At 45.8% G+C, this 12502-nt stretch overlaps 1 protein-coding gene across 1 annotated transcript in view; it reads right to left on the bottom strand.

Annotated features, from left to right (window-relative positions):
• Positions 1-12502, bottom strand: part of LOC124254974 (ubiquitin carboxyl-terminal hydrolase 24-like) — a 292052-nt gene that overhangs the window by 186601 nt on the left and 92949 nt on the right. The window contains 2 exon segments of the mRNA XM_046688817.1: positions 11181-11234; positions 11884-12024. Coding sequence (XP_046544773.1) covers positions 11181-11234; positions 11884-12024 — 195 coding nt within the window.

Raw genomic sequence — 12502 nt, forward strand, 5'->3', positions numbered from 1 at the left:
AGAGTCAACGTGATAAAGGGTGAGATTTCCAACTCAGCGCCTTTGTGGAACCGTTAGTTGCTGTGCTACAACAAGAGGCCCAAACTGGTGAAAGCCAGAGACGTCTTCGGTGGCTATGTCTCGGAGGCAGTGGTTGGCAAACACTGTGTCCGACTTCCAAAAGCAGCCCTCCATCATTGATGATATGGAGCAATTTCCATGCAGAGCAAGTGTTGACGCCAGTGCTCTGACTTCGTGTGGGTTGGAAGCTCTTGGAGGTTCTAGTCCTGCTTCTTTATAGGCTCTCAATATAACGGTTCTCATACAAAACGATATTGTCGTACTTGAGACTTCCACTGTTGTCTCCGACGACAAGGGGATGAATAGGCGTTTGAATTTCCTTGTCCTTGTTTTAGTGTTGTTGAAGATATATCTTCAAGGCTCTGACAGGACACAAGGATAGGTCTTGCGTATCCTCTGGTCCAAGGATCGTAGATAGCGCTGGTACATGGAACTGACCAGGAAGTTGATTCTTTGCAATAAAGTCCCATCTCAGTCCTAGATGCATGGTGCCCCGTGTCGAATCTAGTTCGTCCAAAGTCCAGCACATGCATCTCAGACATTCGAGCTGCCGTGGCTAGGGTAAGTAGAAACAGAGTCTTCTGTGTGAGGTTCGTAGGCATCACTCATGAGATGACGTAGAATTACATTCAGATCCCAGGCTGGCGCTCTGAATTTCTTTTGCTGGTCCTCCAGTTTAAAAGATCACAGCAGAGCAAGTAATTCTGGTACTTTCGTCAACTTGATGCCTGACTTCATAGTGACCACTGTACTGATGGTTGCCAGATACGTGGATAATGTCGAACCTTTCAGATATCTTGTATGTCTAAGATGACACAGATATTCCACCACTTGAGGATGAGAAGCTTTCATAGCTGTGAAGCCTTTCCGTCTTGCATAGTTCTCGAATTTCAGCCATTTGTTGTCATACAAATTGCGAGTAGATCTGTGTAACGCTAGGGTTACTGCTTTTGCTGCTCTGGCGGAGTATCCTCTTTTCTTCAAACAGGTTTTGATATGGTCCACACGTTTAGCTGGAACAGAGTTGGGTTTCTGTGGACTTGCTTGGTGTGCAGATGTCTGAGTAGGTTCGGCCATTCTGGCAGCTTGAGGGTTGGACTTCCAGATCTTCTATTAGGTCTAGGAACCAGACTCTCGTTGGCCAATAAGGAGCGACCAAAGTTAGTTGTTGCACCTACGTCTGTCTGATCTTCAGCAGTACCTTCGGTAGTAAGATCGGGGGTGGAAACGTGTATGCGTTTAGTCCTTCCCATGACATGCTCAGTGCATCTGTTGCCCAGGCTTGGGGATCTGGTGCTGGTGAGACAAAGTCTGTAGTTGTTTGTTGAACCTCGTGGCGAACAGGTCTATGCATGGGGATCCTATTTCCCTTATGTTCCGAAATGCTTCTGGATGGAGCATCCATTCCGTAGGTGACGGGTGCAGTGATCGGAAAGAGCGTCTGCTAGTACGTTCTTGGCTCCTGCTATGTGACACGCCTTTATCCAGATGTTTGCATCCTCCGTGATGTTGAACAACTGGAATGTGAGCTGAAGTAGGCTTGGTGATCTTGTTGATCCTTGCCGATTTATGGAGAATGCCACTGTAGAGTTGTCCGTGTGGACCATCAGCATTCTGTTGATCAGCGAACTGGACCATAGTTGTATGGCATTGATCACAGCTTTCATTTCTAGCAGACTGATGTGAAGATCTTGTTCTGTTTTGGACCACTTTCCTGATGCAACTTGGTTGTTCAGATGCACACCCCATCCCTGTAACGGTGCATCTACGTAGAGATGTGTGTCGAAGACCAGCTCTTGCAAATACGCTCCTCCGCAGACATTCGACCTGTGAGTCCACCAAAGCAGGTACCTTTTGAGAATGTCTGGTAGCGAGATAGGGTCGACGCTGTCCGGATGTTTCGCCAGGAATCGTTGCAACAGACGTAGTTGTAATCTTCAAGTCCTTCGCTGAGGTTAGTAGACCGAGTAGACATTGCCATGTTCGTAGTGTTAACGGAGAGATGACTGCTTGAGGAATCATGGCTTGTATCTTGACCCAACGATCTTCTGGGACCACAATTCGATTCTGCGTTGTGATGAATCTTATTCACAGAAATTTATACAAACCTGTAGAGGTTATGAATTCTTTGAAGAAAGTCCTCCTTGGGGTACATATAAGCATTAAAATGTCCGTTTTAAATCCTACGACAGTTGTAACTATATTTTGCAATAAAATATTTACAAAACAAAAAAATTGTTTTGTCTTGTGAGACCCCCCACCCCTTCAGGGCCCCACAGGACCCCCTACAGCCAGGAGCAGGTAACTCTCGCCGTCTACCTCGTACCTCACTTTTCAAGCTGAACTTTTCATGAAGAAGTCCTCCTTGGGGTACATATAAGCATATGACAGACTCCCAAAGATATTAGAAACGGGAGTGGCATTCTGTCTGGCAACAACTAAACCCGTGGTGGAGTGAAATCTACAACCGATACGGAAATAGAAAATACACACTTACCGAGCCACCTGACCGCTGATGTCAATCAGGTGGGGGCGTGGCTAGGGCGGGAACTAGAGAGCCCAAGCTTATACGTCAATTGGCTCAAATCAATCATGACATAAAAACCCACCCCCAACCATTACAATGGAAAGGAATGTATGGGGACATGCCGAAACAACTCCCAACCCTAATATAGCTCCAGCCAGAGAAGCGTGGCGAGGGGTATAAGGGTAGGGAAAGTGTAAAAAATTTAAACGCTTAAAAGCCAAGATCCCAGCAGTCAAGCTAATAAGTACTGCAAACTAATGCTCTAATGCACCCCTCCTGTTTGGAAGAGGGCTTGCCGGGACCTCGATAAAACCCAGAGAAATTATTAGCCTTGCTTAAAACTTTCTGAGGAAATCGAATGAGTACAAACGCCATGCATTGTACGAGTGAAAAACAGGATGAAACACCCCCACCAAACATTCTCGGCGTGAGGTGGGTAAGTGTAGACCACCATCCCACAAAGTGCTGATTGACACAGAATCCCAAATACCGAAGTCTCGGGAAGAGGGAAACAACTGTGAACGTACAAAAATCCCCTGAATAGCGAAAAGTGTAGCCGAACATGTGTTGGCTCACTATTACACTAACCTGGTCACGTGACATGCGGCTCGAAGAGAGGCATACCAAACAGTGACCCGTAGGGGGTTCGTACCCAATTCCGTCGCAAGACGGGTTAATAGCATATGACTGGTTAAAGCATTCAAAACCAGCCCCGCCCTCTTGCCTTTAAGTGAAGAGGGCGTAAGGGACGTATGTACACCCAAACCGACCCAACCCGAAGGGTGGTAAGGCTTATACGATGTAGTGATATGAACCATATCGACATTGAACACAGAACCGATACCAATGACCAGTTACTAACTTGGTCAGGGTGGCAGGACACTCTCCACTGGTGAGAAGGAAAGGCCGAACCGAGCACGAACCTTAGAATGCGTGTCAAGTCGGTAATGGCAAATGAAAGTGTTCTGCCGGCTCCATAGAGCGCCAGAACCGATTTCTTCATTGAGCAGTGCCGCTGTGTATTGCCAACAAAGCGGCATCTGCCTTACCCAGTCTGCCTTCAACCTCTCGGGGGAAGGTAAACCTTAGCATTGTAACCGAACAATTACAGAAACAAGCCAATGAGATCAAGCCCGCTTGCTAGCAGGCTCCCCAGTCTTCCCGCCACCAAACAGAACATATGGGTACCCGTACGGACCCCTTTCGTTCGTTCGTTACAGTCACGGGTAAGCAATGGAAAGATTGGTCCCCGGTGTTGAAGGCTGGGTAAGGGGTGGAAGTTCGATATGAGCAGTCACGTGGAAAGCAATATCGAACTGAGAGTGGTAGGCATCCGGGAGGCGAATACGGACATAATCAGTATAAAAAATACTGTCAGTGTCGGGTCAGTGGGTATCGCATGGATGTACCCGACCCTTCTACCAGAGCTCACCACCACAAGTAAAGCCGTCTTCCACGTCAACAAGTGAAGTGAGAGAGACGATATACTTGAAAAGTCAGGGCCAGACAGCCAATTGAGAATAATTGGCAATTTTAAAGTGGGCTGGGTCGCCGCCGAGGCAGTCGAACCCTGTTCATACCATCTACGAAGCGCTGTATGAGAGGGTGCTGCCTAGGCAGAGCACCATCGAAACGAGGTGTGAAACATGGAAATAGCCATGGAGTACCATGGGAATGGTGGAGGTCATAAGGCTCTCAACCAAAACGAGGTTATAGTAACTCCAATATCCGAACTAAATCCACAGAATAGGGATTATGAAATCCCCCTACCTGCACACCAGCGCGCCCTACCTATCAACACGCTGAACGGGTGTCGAATCCCGCCTCAAAGCCAGAATTGTGTCTGCAACGGTTGCAGGATTCCGCTTGTCTGAGGGTTAGACCCGACAGAGGCCGAGCCAACCACTGAATCTGAGGATTCGGGTGTGGCGCCCCGTTCAGAGTGAGAATGTATGGCCAAAAAGGTAATTCGAATCCCTGCGTGCGGGATCGAACACCAACCTGACTGCTGTCAATTCCAGCACATTGATGTGCAGGTTGTGACTTCGTCGTCAAGAGACCGCAGGTCGCCTAGAACATTGCCCCAACCCGGTAGGGATGTATCTGGCTGGACTGAGAGCGACAGTGTCTCCAGGGGGAGCCCCTCGGCGAGACGCCTGACGTCTGTCCATCTCACTGCGTGAGGTTGGCAATTCGGCCCAGTTTCGTAATAGTGACCAACACTGATCGTGAGGTTCCCAGACTCAACAGTTATTCCAAAACCACGATGAGCCAGTTGCCTAGGTACGGGTGAGAACAGCGGCACTGCAATCTGGCTATCTGGGCTGTAATAAACCTCAATATGGTGAACACCCTTGGCGCCGTAATGTAGCCTAAGGGGAGCACACGGAACTGGTAGCACATCCCGTCGAACAAGAACCGAAGGTAAATCTTGAAATCAGGGTGCAATGGAACAAGGAGGTACGTGACCTCGAGGTCGATTGACGTGCGCCAATCCCCTGTCTTGACAGATGAGATCACCGAGCGCGGTGTCTCCATCTTGAAGGACAGTACCTCTATTAACTTGTTCAGCTCTCAGATGAGAATGGGTCTGAACATTCCGTTCTTAATGGCAACGAGGAAATAAATGGAGTCAAACCCCACATTTTCCTGACCATTGGAAACCACCTCGCTGGTTGCCTTGCCCAGCAGAGACTGGATCTCGACACGGAGTATTTTCGCCGTCTCCCGGGAAGCTGACACTGGTGTGGCGTCGCTCCGACCGGGGTTTGTGGCAGAATACAGTAAACCCCTGCAGTCAAGACGTCAATAGACATCAGGCCGAGACCTGAACTAACGGCGCCGGGAAATGGCCCTACCAGTGCCGAAGCCCGGGTCGGTGCTACTCACGGGGTTCAGAGCATCCACGTAGCCGAAGCTCGGCGGTTCTAGACCAAACCCCAATCCCGAGACACGTAGGAGTAGCCTGATAAATCAGGGTTCCCCCAGTACTCTCCAAAAGCGCACTGAGCATAGGACAACATAGCCTATATGGTGCTATATAAATACCCATATATATATAAATATACCGTATATGACCGTCTATAAGCCGAATTTTGAGGACCAAAAAAAGCAGTCTGTAGAAGGGGGTCGTCTTATCCATGGGTTACGCTTTCGTCAAACTTTTTTCCAGGGGTAAGAAAACAACATCGTATCACTTCCCGTGAACAAACAACAGAAGACGACTTTGTCAGTAGAGACAAATTTGCAATTAAACATCACTAGACAAGATTATTTACCTTTTAAGTTATAAGTTGTTTTTGCTGGGCATTGTATTATTTGCAGGGATTAAGATTACCGTGTGTATCTGAGCCGGAAATAGCAATCAGCTGTGCACACGTTTCCGGGGAAAAAAGTTCAAACATGCACAATAATATGACGGGATGAATTCTGACGCAGTCGTCAGTAAAATATAATACAGAATACTATTATTTAACCCAAAGAAATATATCCTAGCATTGCATAATTTTATTTACAGTTTTTATGTAAAATATATATAATCAACACTAAGGTTATACAGACTCTCATGAACCTGGTAAGCACATGGAATGGGGTAAAACACGGAAGCCATTTAAATTCACACATTTTTACCGATGTTACTGTAAACTGGCAGTCAATGGAAAACGAGGCGGTAATCAGTTCGTGATTGTTGAATGGGGTAAAATAAGCAAGCCAGTTTGTTGCTACAATAAATATATTTAGAGAAGAAAAATATATTATGCATTTTCTGTCATTGTCTGTGGTCTGTGTTTGCCGCGATTAGGACCCCATCGCGGGGGATCGACTTATGCACGAAACATACCATTTTGACACTGATTTTAAGGGTCAAGTTTGGGGGTCGTCTTATCCATGGGGTCGTCTTATAGCGGTCATATACGGTATATATAAGTGCTCGGTCGGCGGTCTCAAAACACCTGGGAGTAGCCTGACAATGCAGGGTTCCCCTGGTGAACACGGGTAGACCTTGGTGTATCAAGGTGATCGGTAGCTCCGCCACACTCAACGGCCTATTCACCTGGGCGTCGATAGACATCAGGCCGAGACCTGAGCTATCGGCGCCGGGGATCTGCGCCGTACCGGGGCCGAAGCCCAGGTCGGTGCTAGTCCCCAGGTTCAGAGAGTCTGAACCCTGGTCCCGAGACACATGGGTGTAGCCTGGCAATGCAGGGTTCCCCTGGTGTACACGGGTAGACCTAGGAGCGTCGAGGTGATCGGCATGTCACACTCAACAGCCTCCTGGCCTAGGCGTCGATAGACATCAGGCCGAGGCCTGAGCTACCGGCGCCGGGGATCAGTGCCGTACCAGGGCCGAGCCCGGGTCGGTGCTAATCCCCAGGTTCAGAGCGTCCCCGGAGCCAAAGCTTGGGTCCGATCGTCCCAGGGAGGTCGGACCCTTCCTGGAGCCAGAGCTCGGGTCGGGACCTCCCCCAATTGATGCGCTGGTGCAACCTCTACCCGTAGACCGGGTACCAATCTCCTTTCAGAGTCTGGAAACCACGTCTGAGATAAGAGCGTGCACCGACGATCTGCGCTGCTGCTATAAGTAAGAAATCAATCGTTAGTGTAGCAACATTGTTTGTGGGGGAGGCGTAGGCGGGGGGACAATAATGGGATTTCCTTAGAAACCTTTCATCAAAAATTATCCCCCACCTGAAGCAGATTAGTGAAAAACATAAAATCTGCATGCCTGAAAGAATGCGCGTGAGGCGCAGAAACCCAGGCGAAAGACACAACCTCGGCCACTATGAGCCACGTTGTGTGTAAACGTATGAAATGTGTATATGTGTAACATAACACAACATAATGTAACAGGAATATTGATGCAAGGGCGCTTATTATGAACATCCTTGAGCGTCTCGAGCGTCCTCGGCTAATACCGGAGGCACACCTTGTGACCATCCTGTGGCGGTAGTGTGCACGGCACAACGCACAGGGCTTAAACTGCAACAAACAGAACCACACCAGTGTTACTAGCAGGAACTGTGACGCAGCAAACATATAAACACAAGTAAATAGCAATAAATAAAACGCACGGGCAATATTTAAATGCTACAAGCTACAGCCATTTAAATACTAAACATACAATGCAAAGCAGAAAAAAGGCTAGCCGCACCTGCGTGTACATACAAGCAGGGAGACTATATAACTATATGTTGTAGATTATCCCTGATACTATAGTGAGTAGAGTTGAGTGATACGAAACGAACACTATCAAAATTACTCAACAACGACTTACCACCAAATTCGCTGAAAAGACAGAGAATTTAGGCAAGCCTATCATATATGCAAACATAATATATGAACTCCCTACTACATGCTACCAAGAACATGTAGCAAGGAAACCACGATCGCGCGGTCCGCCATTTTGCCTGCCACAAGGCTGGAAAACAGAGAACCCACAGCAAAGTTACAACAAAAGATGAATGAGAATATCAACATATGAAGTCCATCTGACGCCCATGCGTAAAGAAAGGGACCATACATACAGATTGAGACTCTTTTACACTCATCGTATCGGTAGGAGAGCAAACTCCAAGCGAACACCACGCACGTCTATTCAACAGAACGACAGCATGAAAAGTGAGGTACGAGGTAGACGGCGAGAGTTACCTGCTCTTGGCTGTAGGGGGTTCGGTGGGGCCCTGTAGGGGTGGTCTCACAAGACAAAACGAGTTTTTGATTTTATAAATATTTTATTGCAAAATATAGTTACAACTGACGTAGGACTTAAAATGGACATTTTAATGCTTATATGTACCCCAAGGAGGACTTCTTCTGAAAAAGAATGAAGATCTTGTTTTGGTTCCAACTCTGACTTAATTAGGTTCACTAGCCATTCTAGTTGTGTGAGCAGCTTGATTGTGAAGTTCAGCTGATGCCGGAGTAGATTGGCATTTTGATGAATCTGTATGCCGGTGTCCAGGTAAAAGGCATTGCGTAGACCTCGATGATGTAGGTAGGCGACTATAGGCTTGGTTATTCATGTGAATAACCACGGAGCCGACAATATTCCAAACGGAAGGACGTTCCATTGGAAGTGCTGACCTCTGAATAGGAATCGTAGATATTTTCTTGATTCCAGATGTACAGGGATGTGCAGATATGCATCCTGAAGGTCTATGCTGGCCATGTAATCTGCTGGACAGATGAGTAGTCTGAGTTGAGGTAGGTGGATCATTCTGAACCTCTCTGGTTTCAGTAGATAGTCCTGATTGAATTTTCGGCATGTTGTAAATCAACCTGAATTTCTCTTTGGAATTCTTCTTGGGTACAAGGAAAATTGGGGTGTAGAAGCCTGGTGTGAGATGATGTTGATCTATTCTCTCTTCTGCATCCTTGATCAGCAGGGCATTAATGGCTCCTTGTAATTTGTCTGCTTGCTCGTCTGCATAGTCGAAGACCATCGGTCTGAGGGTTAACGGTGGTGTGGCCTTGAGCTGCACCCTTCTCGCAATACTTGTGAGACGTAGTCATCCTCCAGTATTCCCCAATTTTCCCAGTACCTTTGTAGACGTCCACCCACTGTCGATGGTTTTACGGGAATGGCTGGGGGTGGAAGACTCCAGTCGTTGCGAAGCCCAATTTCAGCATCTAGCTCCTCTGGGAGTACGTCCTCTCCCTGAGTTCGCTCTGTAGTTTCTGGATGGGTGACGAAAAGAGCCTTTCCCGCCTCTGAAGCTGGAGTATTTTTCTCCTTAGCCTTCTGGATACCGGAATATTTCGACTTGCTGTCATACTTCTGTGAAGTATGACGAATGACATTGGCTAGAGTATCTATTGGCTTGATCATCATGACTTCCCTTGTATCGTGAGTAGCTTCCTTAGCGGCTTCATCTATCTCACCTCCGAAGATAGTTGGCGCCGCCCACGGAGCTCTAAGTAGTGGTGGGGTAAATCTGTCGCTCCAGGAACAAGATGCCAGTAGACCCTGTCTCCTCATCAAAGTGATACCTGCCTACGCTGAGGCCAAATGATCCGATATGAAGTATTGGTCCTTCTTCTGAGTGAGCAGAGCAGATAGTATCATTCGATCTTCTTCCGAACTGGGGTTCTGGAACTTGTTAATCAATGCCTCATTGATTGCTCTGGATATCGCTAATCCGAAGAAGGATCTTCTCGTCGCAGTATCAAGTTGGGCCAACTTTTTATCCTCCACCTTGTAGATCTTGTTCCGAGAGTCGTTGACTAATTCATATTCTCATCTAAGTCCAGCGCTCTCATAAAGGGGTCCCTATGATGTAATGGGAATTTCCTCGCATTAAAGGATGGCAGATGTTGGTTCAGGGATCTAGTAGCTTCTCTCTTTCTTTGCGTAGGTTCGAAGGCATCTTGGATATCAGTTCAATAGGAGGAATAGCCACTGAGTCGAAGTAGTCGTTGCACATCTTATATGTGTAGACTTCATCCACATCCTTGGACGGAGACTGTAAGTTGAGTCCATTAGCTATCCAAGCTGTAACCTCCGATTCTGGGAAAACGTAGTCACTCTGTTCATCAGATAATTCTTGATCTGTAGAGCTATGCCTTCACAATTCCTCCTTCTGCGAACTTGCTGAGCCATCCCTTCTCGAACCTCTGCCTCGTGATATATCCCTTCGTGAACGTCTGTCTCTTGAATCATCCCTTCGCGAACTTGTCTCTCGCGAACCTTGCCTTCGCGGACTTCTCTCTTGCAAATCTGGCCTTCACGAACATCTGTGAGAGCTGCGGGAAAGTTGACTTCAGATGTAGTTCTGTGAGGTGCAAGTCTGAGGATTTGCGAACGTTGCCAGTTGAAGTGAGGTTCTGTTGTACCTTCGCTTCCTCATCAAACAGTCGCTCCATCATAGACAACCATTTGGTTGGTCATCAAACAGCTGGCCTGCTGTTGTGGTTGCCGGAGACGATCTTGTAGTCGTGGAGGGTGACTGCGTCGCCAATCTAATAGGTACTTCAGGTAGAAGTAACGGTGGTTCATCAAACATGTCTGCTTCGTGAGGTAAAACGATCTCCTCGTTGAACGACCTCTGATGAGTTGACTTGCTAGGTCGCGTAGATATGCAATATGTATAACACAAGGTGGAAGAACATGGCTTAATGAATGATGGGCATTGGGGGTGAGGATCAGCCACTGATAGCTGGTACCTGCAAACACTGCAAGATTTCATGAAATGTAAACAAGTTACATTACGATGAAATATGTCACAAAATACAAATAATTTCTTCAATATTTTTACACATAATACAAACTAGTTATGGCCAAATACCATACACAGCGTAATTTCAATAAATAGGATCTAAACATAAAGGATATATGCCGTATACGGGACTCCAGTGCTCGCCCAACCATCCGCTTAGGCGAAAAGGGAGAGAGTGACAAGTAAGGCTGATCACATGACTGTTTGCACTGGAAAAGGTAGTTAACTCGAGGGTGAGTGTACTTTTATGTCGGCTTTAGGGAACTACAAAGGATTCAAGTGTTCCACTACCATTCGCTTAGAAGAGGGAGATAAGCAAAAGATCATGAGTCAGGATAAGGAAAAATTATGGTTTATTGTACAAATGAAAAGTATACCTCTAGTCTGTTGTAACACTCTGAAATAAACTTCTTGTGAATGGAAACCGGGTCCTGTGAAGAAAGAACATATAGAAGGTAAACAGATAATTAAAGTGTCCATATAATAATTCATTCCATTCATTCATTCATTCTGACTGAAAACAATGGTGAGGAAAGCAAACTGTGACTTGTTTTAGAATGTTTATCACATGCTGAAACCCAGGATCACAGGTATTGTGCAGAAACACCAAAACTGCATATATTGTCTATGACAATGGTCTTGAATGAAAATAGTATTGCCTTGAAATCCTTGGATCTCCTGATAGTCATAAACATTCACATACAGTCTAAGCCTTCTGCATTTAGAATAAGGTTAAAGGAATTGTAAAATAAATCTTTTCAAACATATTTTTGGTATTGAGCAGCAAAGGGGTAAAAACTGACACAGGAGTCTAATTAGAAAACATGCTGGACTAACATTCTTGGACAGTTTAGCTGCATGAAGTCTTTGCTATCTGCAACAATATCACAAGGTGTAGGACTGTGAAACTCTGATTGGATCATCTAACCAACAGCCTCTCCATAAAGATACTTCAACCATATCTTTTCCAGGTCAAGTTGGGTTTCCATGGCAACCAAATTAATCCCCTGCCACACAAATGCATGCTAGTGCACACAACATGATCACTCAAACAATAATTTATGTTAATGAAAAGTATACCTTCTTAAAACGTGGATTGAGGTTTGCATATGCCATGTTGAGGAGCAGGCTGATGGCTTGAGAAGCAATAGTTTCATCAGGAATGTTGAGGCAAATCTCCCACAGATAATCCAGCCCTAGTAGCTCACACTTCTCTACAACCTGAAACAGACACAACACCATGGTCACTTACAGTCTCTGTGTAACTGGAAAGGTCTTTTAGGTCAATACAAGCAAGCACATATTTTTCCAAATGCCAAAACCTTCCCATCAGAAACATGAAACAGAAATGTGAATAAAGCTACAAGAATATTCTTACTGTGATCATTCAGAGAATTATTTTTGTTATACCATTTCATTTTTTCGAATTTAAAAATATATGAAAAACTTTCAACTTGTTTGCTTTTTATTTTACAAAATCCCTTAATGAAAACACATAATGACAAGGTACTGCACTTTCCCTGTCTGCCATTTCTGATTTAAATATTAATGCTCAAAAGGTTACATCTACTGTTCTCCAAAACCTTTTCAGATAAGCAGTTAATTCCAGTATGAAGTCATATGCCAAGTTTTGTTGTAATACTACTACTACTTTAAGAAAACATGAAACCAAACAGTTGTCATCACTGCATAGGACAAA

This window comes from Haliotis rubra, unplaced genomic scaffold, assembly GCF_003918875.1.
Source record: "Haliotis rubra isolate DU_JTF1 unplaced genomic scaffold, ASM391887v1 Scf589, whole genome shotgun sequence".
NCBI classification, from domain to species: domain Eukaryota; kingdom Metazoa; phylum Mollusca; class Gastropoda; order Lepetellida; family Haliotidae; genus Haliotis; species Haliotis rubra.